The sequence below is a fragment of the Tachypleus tridentatus genome, chromosome 7 (genome assembly GCF_004210375.1).
Source record: "Tachypleus tridentatus isolate NWPU-2018 chromosome 7, ASM421037v1, whole genome shotgun sequence".
Classification (NCBI taxonomy): domain Eukaryota; kingdom Metazoa; phylum Arthropoda; class Merostomata; order Xiphosura; family Limulidae; genus Tachypleus; species Tachypleus tridentatus.
In genome coordinates, this window is record NC_134831.1 from 34596484 (window position 1) to 34613009 (window position 16526).

The 16526-nt window shown below is 33.4% G+C and overlaps 1 protein-coding gene across 1 annotated transcript in view; it reads left to right on the forward strand.

Annotated features, from left to right (window-relative positions):
* LOC143255412 (contactin-5-like) overlaps positions 1-16526 on the forward strand; it is a 109590-nt gene that overhangs the window by 64159 nt on the left and 28905 nt on the right. The window contains exons 2-5 of the mRNA XM_076511045.1: positions 10691-11017; positions 13041-13151; positions 14223-14426; positions 16211-16507. Coding sequence (XP_076367160.1) covers positions 10691-11017; positions 13041-13151; positions 14223-14426; positions 16211-16507 — 939 coding nt within the window. The remainder of the gene's footprint in view (positions 1-10690; positions 11018-13040; positions 13152-14222; positions 14427-16210; positions 16508-16526) is intronic.

Sequence of the window (16526 nt, forward strand, 5' to 3'; positions counted from 1 at the left end):
GTTTGGATGGGTTATATTTATTTATTTTTTATTATACACTGCTAGCCAAAATCTTAAGGCCAATGAACATAAAGAAAAAATATGCATTTTGCTTTTGTTAGACTCAACCACTTATTTGAGTAGAGCTTCGAAAGATGAAAATAAGAAAAGAGAAAATAAAAATGAAAGATGTTTTTAGCATTTAATAGGGAAAATGTGAACACTATGGCATTAGTCTAAATACTAGCTGGTCAAAAGTTTAAGACCATACTGAAACCAAGCGTTAATCGGTAAACACGTAACGAAAATTAGTCATTTGTGTTCAGGCATTAGCGTTGTCAACAGCTCCCACTGATATCTCCCGTGTTACATTGAGTAAAAACATGGCAAAGGCTAAGAAGTTGACAGAGTTTGAGCGTGACAGAATTGTCGAAATGTAAAAGCAAGGTTTCTCTCAACGTGCCATCGCTGGTGAGGTTTGGCGTAGTAAAACCGCTGTTGCAAAGACTCTGAGGGATACGGAACGAGAATTTCAAGTTGTCGGACCAAGAAAACTTCGCCAGCGTTGAGCAGGAGGATTCGACGGGTTGTCCAGAAAGAAACCAGCCGATCGTTGAAACAGATTAAGGCTCTTAAGGACGCAGAATGCAGCTCAAAAACAATAAGACGGCATCTACAAGAAAAAGGCTTTAAAAACCGTAAACGTCTTCAAAGGTCACGCCTCCTTCCACACCACGAAACAGCACCAAACATGAGGCTTAGAAAAGTAGACGAAGGTTTTGTTCTCTGATGAGAACAAAATTTAATCTGGATAGTCCAGATGGCTTTCAACGTTACTGGCACGATAAGGATATCCCACCGAAGACATTTTCTACACGACACAGTGGAGGAGGTTCCATCATGATCTGGAGTGCTTTCTCCTTCCATGGAACAATGGAGCTTCATGTTATACAGGAGCATCAAACAGCAGCTGGCTACATTGGCATGTTGGAGAAAGCATCCTTATTGACTGAAGGCTCTCGCTTGTGTGGAAATGACTGGATATTTCAGCAGGACAACGCTGCAATCCACAATGCCTGCAGGACAAAGGACTTTTTCATGTTGAATAACGTGATTCTTTTGGACCATCCAGCGTGTCCGCCTGAACTGAACCCCATTGAAAATGTTTGGGAGTGAATGGTAAGGGAAGTCTATAGACGTGGACGTGAATTCCAAACAGTGCATAATCTTCATGAAACCATCTTCATCACTTGGAACAACATTCCAGCAGCGTTCTGCAAACGCTTATATCAACCATGCAAAGCAATTGTTTGAAGTTATTCGCAATGACGGCCGTGCAACTCACTACTGAGACCTATTGTTGGGCTTTTCCTACCCTGTTTAGGACTTCTTTTTGGTATGGTCTTAAACTTTTGACCTGCTAGTATTCAGGCTAATTTCACAGTGTTCACATTTTCCCCATTAAATGCTAAAAAAGTTTTTTATTTTCCCTTTTCTTATTTTCATCTTTCAAAGCTCTACTCAAATAAGTGGTTGAGTCTAACAATGCAAAGTGCATATCTTTTCTTTGTGTTTATTGGCCTTAAGATTTTTGCAAGCAGTGTAGCTTCGTGTTATGCAGTGGAAGTCAGAGTTGTACAATATTGCCAACATATGCAAGTGGACAATACAGAAGTACTGTATAACAGTACTGCAAATCTAGCTTATAAAGTTAATTTGCTTGTTAGATAGAAATAACTGGTTGTTTGGATGTTACACTTATGAAGAAAGTAAGCAAGATGTTGACCAGAGCACATACTTGTTTTTAATAAAACAATTTAAGATTTGTGTTTCGATAAGCTGAGTGGATTGCAGAAGTTCTCGTGTGTGACGATAAGCCTCACATTCATTTAATATTAATTTAATAAAAAAATTCATGTTTATCATTATTTATAATTTTACAGTTATGTACTTTAGTTTGTATTTTCAGTCTAATATAAGAGTGACAGTCAGTTTCATTATTTGATTCAAGTGGAGAGTGCTGCCGTATGTTGACAGCATTAACTGTTAATGCCACTTTGTTCACGTGGTACAGACAGCATTAATTGTTAGTGTCACTGTCACTTTGTTCACATGATAAAGACAGCATTAATTAGTAATGTCACTTTGTTCATGTGGTACAGACAGCACTAAGTGCTAAAGTTATTATCTTCACACAGTTGAGACACATTGAGTGTAAATGTTACAAGGCTAACGTGATACGCACGACATTGAGTGTTAGTGTCATTCTTTATAAGTGGTATGAACAACATTTTTTTTTGTTAATGACGTTGTGCTAATATGATAACGACAGCAGTAATAATACCTGTTAGTGTATATGTGTTAACATCTTTCGCAACACTTGCGCATACGTATATCATATTTTAATCATCCCATCCTTTGAATCTTAATAACACGTTTCTGAAAAGAACACAAGGCTCCCGTTGTTTATAATATAGCTTTAGTATACATACCACGGCTACCGTTATGTATGACATAGTTTCTGTTTACGTCCCACGGTTACCGGAATTGATAACATAGTTTTAGTTGCCAAATAACATTCCTTACATTCACCCGCATGCTTTCAACCTTTCCTTGTTCCCGCCACTAAAGGAAGACAGTTGAACATGCTTCACGCTTTACTAGTGAACTAAGAGGGGTTTACCAGATGCTTTTTGGACCAAAACTAATTTTATTCTTCGTAAGAATATTTATTAGAAACGTTTCAACCTCCGTGCTTTTTATTTTCATTACACATTTTACGTTGTTCTCATATTTTCCACACAAAATGTTAAAATAGATATTTCAAATGTACTGACAACTATGTTTGATGGAATACAATATTTACGTTATGTTCTTGGTTGCCACCTGAACACGGTCCTCAGTGACTCAGCTGCAAGTCTTAAAGCTTATAAAGCTAAATACCGGGTTTCGATACCTGGGTGAGTACACCATTGTGTAACTTTATGGTTAACAACAAACAAAGAGAAACAAGCCACCTCTAAAATTAGGTAACAGTTTTGGTGATAGATAATTTTCAATATCTTATCAATCAACTCGAAAAATCTTACTCATTTGAATTAATTTACAAAGTATCATGCTACCTAGTATTTGGTTTACTTTTTTCCTTTTAAGTTATAGATTTATCTGTTATGATCTGTTTTTCTTTTGTCTGGTGTGTCTGGTTTATTATGTTTTTTCTAAATTATGGGTGTGTCTGATTTGATATTTTTCTTCTTTATCAAATGTGTGTCTGGTTAAACCAGCTCTTTCTGTTCATGCCCATGGTTCAGTGGCAATACTGCAAGTTTACGATGCTAAAAATAGGGTTTCGATACACGTTGTGGGCACAACACAGATATCCCATCGTTTAACGATAATCAAACTAAACCAAGGTCAGTCATGGCTGTGCTTGGTTTTATTATATATTACTATATCAGGGATTTAATCTGTTTTTACCCAATCCGGATTGTGTCTAGTTTAATCTACTTCTTTGAAATCAGGAGAGTATTTGATTTTATATATTATTTCTCAGCTAGAGGTGTGTTTTGCTTCATGCATTATTTCTAAATCAGGGTTGGATCTACTTTTTATTAACCATATGTTTCTTCTTCTTAACAATAATTTTGTAAAGCTTCTCTCAGCCTTTCTTTAACTTACTTAAATCGCTGCTTGTTATGAATACAGTCAGTAATATAAATCAAAATCATTGTATGAAAAGATTTAGAAAATGTCCGCAGAGTTACATACGTATATTAGAGGCTTAACATAGAAAATATATAACAATCTTAAGAAACAACAGATATTTTATCCCATGTCTAAATTTCTAGACATAATGTTAAACACATTATGGATAAAATTGGTGTAATGACAAAATCTGAAATATATAAATAAGATGTGCATGCATCAGTACTTACACAGTACGGACTACAATAAATTTGAGGTACAGTTTATTTGTTTATTTCTGGAATTTCCCGAAAAGCTACATGAGGGCTATCTGCGCTAGCGGTTCCTAATTTAGCAGTATAAGACTAGAGAAAATCAACTAGTCATCACCACCCACAGCTGAAAGGGCGAGCATATTTGGTGAAAGTTGAACGCCTTAACCCACCTAGCCATGCCGGGGCTTGAAGTGCAGATTAAATTAACATAAAATAAATGTAAAAAAAAAAAAAAATCAAATTTACAGAACATGTTGAAGAAAAACAACATATGTAATTTCGCAGAAGAGTACCGTTGTATTAATTCAACCCACTATTTTAAATCTCTTAAATATTAGCGAAATTGTGTAATTAAGTCACATATCTGTAGCTAACAAATAAATATATTCTGTATTTGAAATTAGGCTTTTCCAAAAGCGAGAATGGGTACATAATGAAAATCGATCTGTTTCAGTAAAAAAAAAAAAAACATTTTTAGGTCAGACTTTTACACAAATACGGAAATAAAATATTTAAAACTATAGGACGCACCTGCAATTCTTAAATAAATATATTTTTACCAAATATTACCCATGTCTTGAAAATTACAATAAATTCTAAAGAGGATTTGAAAAGTGAAACTTTCATATATTCATACGTGGAGGCTAGAAAATGGATAATTTGTGTAAGAAGGCCACTAGCGTTATAAAGTGAAGTTGTCTGAACTTCCAGTAATACTAGTTTTTTTCCCTTACGGTTACATAAGATAATTCATTTCATTCATGATCTGTTTAACAACAGAGTACTCGGTAATTGTATTAAATTATTTAAATCGTTATATGTGAAAAATGCAACACCCCCTTTCGAAACGTTGATCTTTCTACTTCAGAGGCATTTTATTTGTTTAGCAAAATAATACTCTGTAATTTAAACTCAAAATATTTAAAATAATATTCTGTTTTGAAAAAGAAAACTCGATATATTTACCATAATATGTTTAAATCATTATTTAATCAATCAGAGAAAACTCCGTAATTTTACCCAAAAATAATTAATTATCATTATCTGTTTTACAATAGAGAACTCAGGATTTTTACTTTAAATATTTACGTCATCATTTGTTTAACAAGGGAAGGTCTTCGGATTTACAAAGTTAAAATCAGGGGTTATATTTCATCGGTGAACATAAAAGATAGCCTGATATGAATTTAGTATAATAAAACACGCGCACACACATACATACTGTTTAACAAGAGAAAATTCGTTTTTTTTTTACCTTCAATTATTTAAAGCTTTTTCTGTTTTACAACATAAAAACTCGGTATTTTACACTGAAATAGACAAGCGCACTTTTCTTGTTCAAAACGTCGCAAATTGTTTTCGATTTTTACTCCCAGGCTTTGTATATACTGTGTAAGCATTTTGCCATCACTTTGCTATATTTTCATTGTGTTTCACTACGAAATGCCATAACTAGTTCAGTTTAAAAACTACATCACTTTATAATTGACTTTGCATGAATATTAATTAATATTGTATAGTGAGGGCTCCATCACTTGTAGCTAAAGGCTAAGGATCTAAATAAACTGATCAGAATGAAAGGATCTGTAAGGCCTTCAAACTCATTTTCAAACTACATGCGTGAAAAATAACCAGATAGCTTCGGTAATGCCTTACAGTCTTTTATCTTCTTATCTTACTGTGTTTCATCACGTTCCGCAAACAAAGCTTTGATCAGATTTTCTTGGAAGGATCATGTATTAAAAACAAAAGTGTCTGTAACGGAAGGAACTTGATAGGAACAGCAGCGATATATGTTCCTGAAATATTATAATTAATGGACAAGTATAAATACATGTTAAAAGATGCTCTCCAACGGAGCTCTCTTTCCACTTATCTTATTTAGCAATATTATTTATCATGGGTAAGTAATATCCCTCTCTACATCACAACACACTAAGAATCAGTAAATCATACACATTTCTTCATCATAACGTTCTTATCACGGATAAGTAGTACTTACCCAATTTCTTCATCAGAACACACTACTAATTAGTAAATAATACTCATTTATTCATTATAACATTCTTGTCACGGATAAATAATACCTACCCTCTTTTTTCACTAGAACTCACTACTAATCTGCAAAGAACGCTAATCTTGTCATCCTAGCATTCTTATCACAGATAAGTAAGAACTAACATCTTTATTCATCAGAACACCTAACTAATTGGTAAATAATACTCATTTCTTCATCATAACATTCTTATCACGGATAAGCAATACCTACACCCTTTTTTCATCAGAACAAACTACTAAACTGTAAATATTACTCATTTCTTCATTATAGCATTCTTATCACGGATAAATAATAACTACCTCTTTCTTCATCAGAACACTCTAGTAATCTTTAATTAATACTCATTTCTTCATCATAACATTGTTATCATGAATAAGTAAAGCTACCCCCTTTCTTCATCAGAACACTCTAGTAATCTTTAATTAATACTCATTTCTTCATCATAACATTGTTATCATGAATAAGTAAAGCTACCCCCTTTCTTCATCAGAACACTCTAGTAATCTTTAATTAATACTCATTTCTTCATCATAACATTGTTATCATGAATAAGTAAAGCTACCCCCTTTCTCCATCAGAACACTCAAGTAATCGTTAAATAATACTGATTTCTTCATTATAACATTCTTTTAATGTATATTTAATATATAACCCCTTTCTTCTTCAGAACACACTACTAATCGGTAAATAATACTCATTTCTTTATCCTAACCTTCTTAACTCGGAAAAATAATACCTAACCCTTTTCTTTATCAAAACACACTACTAATTGGTTAATAATATTTCTTTATTACAACATTCTTTTCACGGATAAGTAATACCTACCCTCTTACTTCATCAGAACAGACTACTAATAAGTAAATTGTTGTTTTTTGAATTAAGCACAAAGCTACACAGTGGGCTATCTGTGCTCTGCACAGATAGTATCGAAACCCGGTTTTTAACGTTGTAAGTCTGCAGACATACCACTGAGCCACTGGGGGAGCTAATAGGTAAATAATACTCATTTCTTCATTATAAAATTCTTATCACGGATAAGTAATACCTACACCCATATTTCTTCAGAACACACTTCTAATCGGTAAATAATTCTTACTGTTTTATATTACCATTCTTCTAAGAGAACAAATTGCAGGTTTTTGTGATAAATTTGAGAATTCAGTCTCTGTGGTTAACCCATTGACTCGTCTGCACTAAAAATAAAAACAAAATCAATTTATGAATAACTTTGTTTGTTTGTTTTTTGAATTTCGCACAAAGCTACTCGAGGGCTATCTGTGCTAGCCGTCCCTAATTTAGCAGTGTAAGACTAGAGGGACGGCAGCTAGTCATCACCACCAACTCTTGGGCTACTCTTTTACCAACGAATAGTGGGATTGGCCGTAATATTATAACGCCCCCACGGCTGAAAGGGCGAGCATGTTTGGCGCGACGGAGATGCGAACCCGCGACCCTCGGATTACGAGTCGCACGCCTTAACACGCTTGGCCATGCCGGGCCCATAATGAATAACTAAATTTATCCTTGAGGTTGTCTTTTAGGACAGTCTCTTCAGCCAAAGAGTGTAAGAAGAATATAATCGTAGCTAAGATCTCGGTCAGTCAGTTGGACAAGGTTTAGAAGCTATTAAACCTTATATGCTAAACAGAAATATAATTTTTACCCATTTATTGATTTTTTTTATATATTATAATATATTAGTGTTCGTTAACAATAAAGCAAATAAAATTTGGAAGTAAACGTAATGTTTTCTATTCGATTAATTTCGATACACGGGATCAACTGGGGTTTCTGTATTGTGAAATATATATCTTTTTGTTTTTTGCATTTGCGGATGATTGTTAAGTAACAAACATCAAATCTCGTACATATCAACTGCTTGCGTAGAAGCACATGACAGTAAAAAACGTTAACTACAACACACGTCTATAATGCAGTAACAGGTGTCAAAAGTAACTACAACACATAACAGTGATCCAGTAGCAGTCATCAAAAGTAACTATAACATATATCAAGTGTAATAATTGTCGTGAAAAGTAGTAACTAAATACACATCAGCAATGCAATAATTATTGTCAAAAGTCAACTAAACACGCATAAATAATGTAATAATTGTCGTCAAAAGTAACTATAATACAGATGAATAATGTAATAATTGTCGTCAAAAGTAACTATAACACAGATGAATAATGTAATAATTCTAGTCAAAAGTAACTATAACACACATTCATACTACAATACCGTATATACCTGTGTCGTAGTGAAATTTACATAATCATTTTTAGGCTATGAGTTAGGGGTTGAATTTTAATTACATAAGTAATAATTTTGAGAAGTTGAAAAGCATGCTCAATAAGAGTCACAAAACATAAAACAATATTCCAGTTGATATAGAAGTAAAATAAAAATTAAACCTGACGTATTATTTTAATAATAGAATAATTAGTGTTTTTAAAAAAAACGTGTTACATATCTGTCTACTGTGATGCTAGTACTCTGGTGGTTAACTCACTCAAATCGTAATCTGAGGGTCGCAGATTCGAAACCCCGTCACACCAAACATGCTTGCCCTTTCCGCCGAGGTTCGGCATGGCCAGGTGGTTAAGGCACTCGACTCGTATTATGAAGGTCGCGGGTTCGATTCTCCGTCACCCCAAACATGCCCGCCCTTTCAACCGTGGGGGTTTATAATCTGATGGTCAATCCCACTATTCGTTGGTAAAAGAGTTGCCTAAGAGTTGGCGGTAGGTAGTGATGATTAGCTGCCTTCCCTCTAGTCTAACACTGCTAAATTAGAGACGGATAGCGGAAATAGCCCTCGTGTAGCTTTGTTCGAAATTCAAAATAAACAAACACAGTAGTCCTCCGCTAGTACAGCGATAAGCCTACGGATTTACAACGCTAAAATTAGGGGCTCGATTCCCCTTGGTGGACTCAGCAGATAGCTTAATATGGCCTTGTTATAAGAAAACACACACGCACAAACAATTTACCCTAACATTTGGAGTACATTGGCTTCTTTAAAATTATGATATTTTCATGTTATTGTCTACGTTGCTAGAATTTGCACAAGGTTTGCTATAAAATGTGACCTGGCCTGCGGTAAGCAGTTGCTCTCTAGGAGGACGTTTACACGAAATATGTAAAAAAAAAAGATATGTTGGTGAAAAATCATTGGTCTACTATTACTTGAGTATATACGGTGATTGTCGTCAAAACTTACTATAACACACATCAATAATGCGGTAAGTTTCGTCCACTTCAATCGTGTGACTATATTATTTATATTCCCAAACCTGATTTACACTGACCAATATCTGTAGAAGATTATGAAAAAAGTAGTCAAGAGGTTGACTACTGATTAAAGTGGGCGAGATCTGAAACTTTAGCTCTTTAGAAAATAACTAACACGTCAACTAAACTACTTATCAAAAATGTGCGATACTTAAACTTTAGACAGTCATTCTATTGTTTGTTTATATATATTGTAGCAGTTCTACTCAAGAACTTTCTATTATACTTGTCCCTAATTTTGAACTGATAGACAGGAGAGAAAGCAATTAGTCAACAGCACCCACAGCCAACTTCTAGAGTACTCTTTGTTTGACAGAATAGTGATATTTGGAAGTTACTCTTATAATACATCCAATGTGCAGAACCCAGGCTTTCTTTATTTTTGTTTTCGATAACGGGAAGGGAACGATAGTAGAGGTATGTTCGGTTCGGATTTGTATTACACGTGCTAACTTTCTAATAAATATACTGTGTCGTAAATGTTTTAACAAACGTATGCGTAAATAAATATATTTGTGAACCTATACACCTTGTGGAATAAGATGTAAACAAGTGTATATTATCGGATTACGGTCGGAAGTATGAATGAAAGCAAGGTTTCTAGTTCGACGAATCATTTCATTTTAATCACGGTGTAGTTTTGTTTTATGACTCCTTGTTAGCGATGTTTATTAAATCAGTTACATTATGTGTCCAGTTTGATGTTAGCTATGAATTTATAGTATACTGACGTTGCTCATGAGTTAGTGATAAATTATACATTTGATTCAACTATTGTAGCTTCTTCGAGTGATATGTTTTATCAACTCAGCTGGAACTTAACGTAGTTGACAATCGCAGTTTTGAGCTCCAGATGCACGTGGGCTTTATTGCCCGATATATTTTATTCAGAGTTATATTTCACTACAACATTCAATATGCTAACACATTATAAGTTAGAAAGATTATATACAGTTATTCGAGCACTTGAGCATCAAAAAATGATTAATAAATGTAAAGCATTTTCACTCATCTTGATTTTGTGATTTTCAAGCCAGGTTAAAATTTTATTTTTTCTGTTACTTTGTGAACTTCATTGGTCAACTGAGAAATTAGAATTAGGATGTTACTAGTAGTAACATGGTTAATTTAATCAGAATATTAGTGGTAGTAATACGATATTGCACGATATCGGTAGGTTAACAACGAAGGTTTAAATTGCTTTGAATTTGGTGAAGTGAAAAATCAGAAATATTTATATTTATCGTATTTGTTATATCGCCATTCGTGTAACTTTCCAATAATATCTTGTCACCATAAGTGTAAATACTGTGATGTTTTACTAGATTTTATGCTTTTAAAATATGTGCAGTCCTTCTATAGTCTCTAACATATTTTTTAATGTCTATATTCTTTTCAGTAAGTGTAATGGGATTAGAAGGAGAAGGAGTGGAATTACCCTGCAACATTACGGCTATCCCTGAGGATGATATTCCTACGCTTGTATTCTGGTACAAGAATAAGATCACCACTCCCATTTATACTCTCGACGCCAGAAAAGGATCTCTCAGTCTAGCCCGGCACGCGTCTGTCTACGGGACTGTTCGGGTTTACTTTGCCACAGATACAGAACCGGCCGTTCTGAGGTTCAAGAAACTAAACCGAAGTGACAAAGGGTCATATCGTTGTCGAGCGGATTTTAATCGAGCTAGGACTCGATACACTGATAGTGTCCTGAAGGTTATTGGTCAGTGGTCAGTGGTTACAATCTTTTTTTTAATCACATGGACATCATGTCCTATTTTGACAAATGATTGATTAAAAAACTAAGCTGTATTATATCCTTGATTTACACAAGATTGTCCACTCCCGATAGTAATCTAATATGGATTGATTTTTAATTATGATAATATTGATTGAATCCCTTTTTAATCGTTAATAATGCTGATTTAATTTAGTTAAATATCATTTGTAATCGCTTGATAATGCTAAATTATTGTGATGAAGAAAAATTCGAGTGGGTATTTTTTATATCTCGATAGTACTCTAAATTGAATATTTTGGTAATATTAAAAAAAATCAATGTTACAAAGTTGTATTTTATCATCACTCCACTCGTATGTTGGTTATAAAAGATATTGTAACAATTAACAAGAGTTGTACCCAAGTAGAAAGCAACTGATTATTTTCTCACTTCCACTTCTTTCGAGTCTGCACTATTTTAGAGTGTAGTTTGTATTTTTCGTGCCGCCTGGTTGCTTACTGTGACAGGGCTCTGATAACGGAACTCGTACTTTTATTAAACGTTTGGAGCTTAGATGTCTTTGCAAGTATTTATTTGGTGTTCGTATTTTTAAGCTTTATTTCCGGTCTCTGCCGTTAATACAGCGTTAGTTTTGTTTATTTCCGTGGAACTTCTGAGCTTTATCTGAATTTTATGCAAAAGCTTGAGCCGCAACTGAAATGATCAGATTAACAGAAACTTGAAACCCTTTTGAGTGTTTTTTCCAATTTTTTTGCTTTTATCTAGAAACTAGAAATGATGTATTTTATAGAAACAAAGCCTGTTTTCTTTCTCGCCCACTTCGAATCAGCCAGGGTTAAATCTACTGGAAAAAAGTGACAGTGATGTATGAATTTACTGAAGTTGCCTTCAGTAAACAATAACAACAACAAAAAAAAGCCTCGAAAAGAAAATCAGTACGTAGGATTGGCACACACATTGTTGATAAAGAAGATATATATTGCACAAGGCTAAACTACAATTGAAAGCATATGGTTAGAAACATTAAAATATTTTATATATATATTGAAGTAATCGGGATAAAACCAAGTACTCTGAACAAAAAAAGTAATGTAATTATTAGCCACAAAACCTGCAATATTTGCTCAAGTTACTTTCAACTACAGTACAAATCCTTTAGTGGGACAGCGATATGTTTAAGGAGTTACAATGCGGTGGACACATTAGATATTCCAATGTGTCTTTGCTCTAAAACAAATACACAAACTGCAATGGGAATTTTTAGGAAAAATGTCCCATGATTGGACAGTAATAAGTCTACAAACTTAAACGTTAAAACCCGAGGTTTGATTCCTAGCGGTGGCTACAGCAGATAGCTCAATTTGGCTTTATTCTAAGACAATCAAACCAGATTAGGAAAAAAGTAAATTTAAGAAAACTGGGATGATATAAAGTATAAGTAACTCATATTAAAAATATTTTAATTAAAACTATATTAGCTAAATACTAAACAGTTGCTGGGCTATTCAGATTAATTTATATAACAATTTATTTCCGACAGCAGAAGAAATCAACCTTCATTCGCATAATTCTCGATAACTTAAAATATAAAATCATTTTGAATTAAAAAGTCTTCACTCCATTATTATCACAACAGCAACAATAAAACCATTTTATCGTGACTTTTGGTTAGGATATTCATCAAAACGTATTGCTATGTCTCAATTAGTTTTATCTTTTTCTCTCTCTTTTGTATTCTTCTCACTGTGTCATCACTTTTTTTGCGTTGTTAATAGATCTTTTATTTCATTGTACTATTAGCTAGGAAACATTTATAATAGCAAATGAAAAGGAATATCCAATTTAATTATTACTGCCACCGTCTAGGTTTAAGAGACACATAAGATGAGATATAGATGTTATCTGTTAAATATTCTCTAAAGAAAGCTGTTTCACGAAGATTTTTATGAATAAAATAATTATCTTATTTCAAAATGGTTGGAAGTTTTTCCTTTATCTCCTGCAGAGCCACCCAGCAAACCTGTAATTAAAGATCACAACGGAAAGATACTAAGGAGTCTAATTGGGCCATATAACGAAGGACACACTTTGTTTATTTATTGTAACGTCGTTGGAGGTAAAACTGCTTATTTTTCTATTCTCATTCACAGATTACTTTTTTGTAAATAAAATTATAAAAGTCTGATTTTTTTATTGACTCTATGTATATGTTATCTTTTCTATATGCCTTTTTGATATTTTATGGTAAAAATTACATGAAAAAATTTTGACTGTTTACACATTTTTAACACTCAAGAGTCCATAAGTTATTTCATATAATATTACCTCCTCCCTCAATAGCTCCGCGGCAAGTCTGAAGGCTTACAGCGTTAAAAATACTAGGTTTTGATGTTCATGATCGGCATAGCACAGATAGCCACTTGTGTAGCTTTGTGCTTAAAAACATACATATTTCATTCTTAAGACTATAAAAACCAATCGTTAAATTGTGTATTAATCTTTTGTTTCTTTGTATATTTAGCTTCCGCATTATGGCGCAGAATAAGTTTGAACATTAACTTTTTCAGATGTTTTTATTGGAATATCTTATGTTTAAATTGCATTCACAAAATTTTGATCAAAATAATTAACCCACTTTTCTTGGTCATTGATGTTTCTTATAATATCTTGTGAATACAATGATAACTAGGCTTATGTTTTTCCTTTAAATGTAATGTCAACTTGGCTTAGTTTTTGTCTTGTATTACAATGTCAACTACGCTTAGTTTTTTTTCTCTATTACAATGTAAACTAGGCTTAACTTTGTCCAATATTACAATGCCAACTAGGCTTAGTTTTCTTCTGTAAATACTATTTCAACTGCTGCTACTCACAGCGGAATGGGCATGCCTGCGGACTTACAGTGCTAGAAACTGGATTTTGATACCGGTGATGGACAGAGCATAGATAGTCCATTGAGTAGTTTTGTGTTTAAACTACAAGAAGAAAAAATTTAATCATACTTAGATTTTCCTGGAAATACAATGCCAAGTAGGCTTAGGTCTCTTTTAGCTCTGTTTTATTTCATAGATTACTTGTTAAACACACATTTTCCCACTAACTAGATTTCTTTTTAATTTAATATTAAAGTAATATGCATCCAAGTCACTTAATGTTTCTCTGCATAAGTTTTATTGCCAACTGTCAGGTTTTCCGTCACCAAACGTGACGTGGTGGAGAGAATCCGTCCTTCTAGATGATACCTTCAACATCACAGAGAAAGGAAACGTTATAAACGAACTGATGATTCCAACATTACAGAGACATGACCTAATGGCAGCTTTCAGCTGCCGAGCTTCCAATTATGACAAAATTCCTCCCTTGTCTTCGACTGTTACGGTGGACATGAATTGTGAGTACTTATTGTGACCTTCTATACGCGGTTTGACTTGAATGAAAACGAAAAAACACAACATATACTTATCTAATCGTCGTTAGATAAACTTCACGAGCTATAACGTGATATTAACAAGCCACCTTGAGGCTCAGCGAGAATATTGAAGAACTATAATGTTAAAAACCGAGTATCGATACCTGTGATGGAAATAGCACAGATAATCCATTGTGTAGCTTTCCATGTACCAAAAACAGACAATAATAACAGCAAAAATTAAAGGAATCGACATATTAATTAGATTTAACTCATCTTTTAGCAGATAGGTCACCCCCCTGTGACACTGAGATATGTCTGTAGACTCACACCACTGAAAACCGGGTTTCGATACCCGTGGTAGGTAGACCACAGATAGCTCATTGTGTAGCTTTGTGCTTAATTATGAATAAACAAACAAATAGATAGGTCTTAAAGCAATAATGAAATATAATTATATGTATACAAATTAACAGAGAAATATACAGAGTGATTTTAACTTTATGAAAATAACCAAAGAGCAAGCTAATAGCAAAGTTTGTTTTAGTTCTTACAAAATAAGCACATATATATATTATTTATTTTCATATCATATTTCTAGGATCTAAAAAGGTAAATTCATCAATTAATTATTACTCAGTTTCCAAACAGAAAAAGTTCACTAAGTTAAAAAAGATTTCATGTAATCCTTTTTTTTTTTTCATGTCAGCTAAATAACATAAAACTTAGAATACAGACACGTTATTTTACAGTAATGATACTTATTTTTATAATGTTCATATTAAAGCCGCATGTTTATAGACTGGCAAGCTTACAATTATATCAGAAGTACCTCAATTAAATATCAATGTATCATGAAGTTAAGCCATACTTACGGCGAAATAATCAAGTTATGTCACATCTATAAAGGGATAACAGTATTGATAAAGGAGTTAACATATATATTTGTAGGAATATAATTATTAAATCATGGAGTTAAGCCATGTCTATGCAGTAGCAGTAATAATTATGGAGCAAAATCATATCTATAAAGAGATAATTCTAATACGTTATGTTGCTAAGTTACATTTATAAAGGGATGACACTATTAAGTTATGTTGCTAAGTCATATGAAGAAATAATACTATTAAATCATGGTGCAAAATCATCTCTCTTTAAGGGCACATAAATAAGTAAAATTATTTGATATAACTTACAGCCAACCAGTTTCGGTAAACGTGTTACCATCATGAGAACAAAATTTTACATTAAGTTTATATATATATGTGTGTGTGTGTGTGTATATATATATAAAATTATTAGTCTTTAGATATCTGCACGTGTCAAGAACCAAGATTTTATCTATCAATAAGATTAATTAAAATTGAATTCAGTGATGGTTGAAAGTCAAATATGTAGTATATATTATTTGTATCCTAGACAAATATCTTCTGTATACGTGATAAGTCAAAATTTTATTTCGGATGAATAACATTGGAATTATGGCCAAAAATATCGCTGGCAACGAAAGTACCCAACTGGTTAATCAGCACCTTCTAAACTATGTAAATAAGAACCTAAGAACATTATACTTAATTAGATATATTCATTGTTGGGTGAATGATTTGTGTAAGTAGCCTGCTCTGTAGGAACTTGATATTAACTAATATTAATCACGCTTTCTATTAACACGAATAATCGACCTCTAACTGAAGTTGTTTAATGACGTCGCGTCAACTGCTTACACGTCAGGATACATTCAAACCATACTGACCACTGTTTCTTAGTTAGACCTCTGGCCCTCAGGATTGCTAAAGAGCCTGTAACATTCTCTGCCGAGAAGACAACGAAACTGGAATGCCAAGCAGTGGGCTCCCGGCCCGCGGCTATTCTGACTTGGCGGCTGAATGGTATAGAATTAAAAACAACAAAGACGTCAGTTTCAGTAGATGGAAACGTCACCACAAGTGTGTTGACTCTTAAACCCTCTGTTACAGATAATGGCAAAACTATGACATGTACAGCCGAGAATCTTCTAATTACAGGCAGCATATTAAAAGAAGAAAGAATTCTGAATGTACATTGTAAGTAACGTTTTTTTAA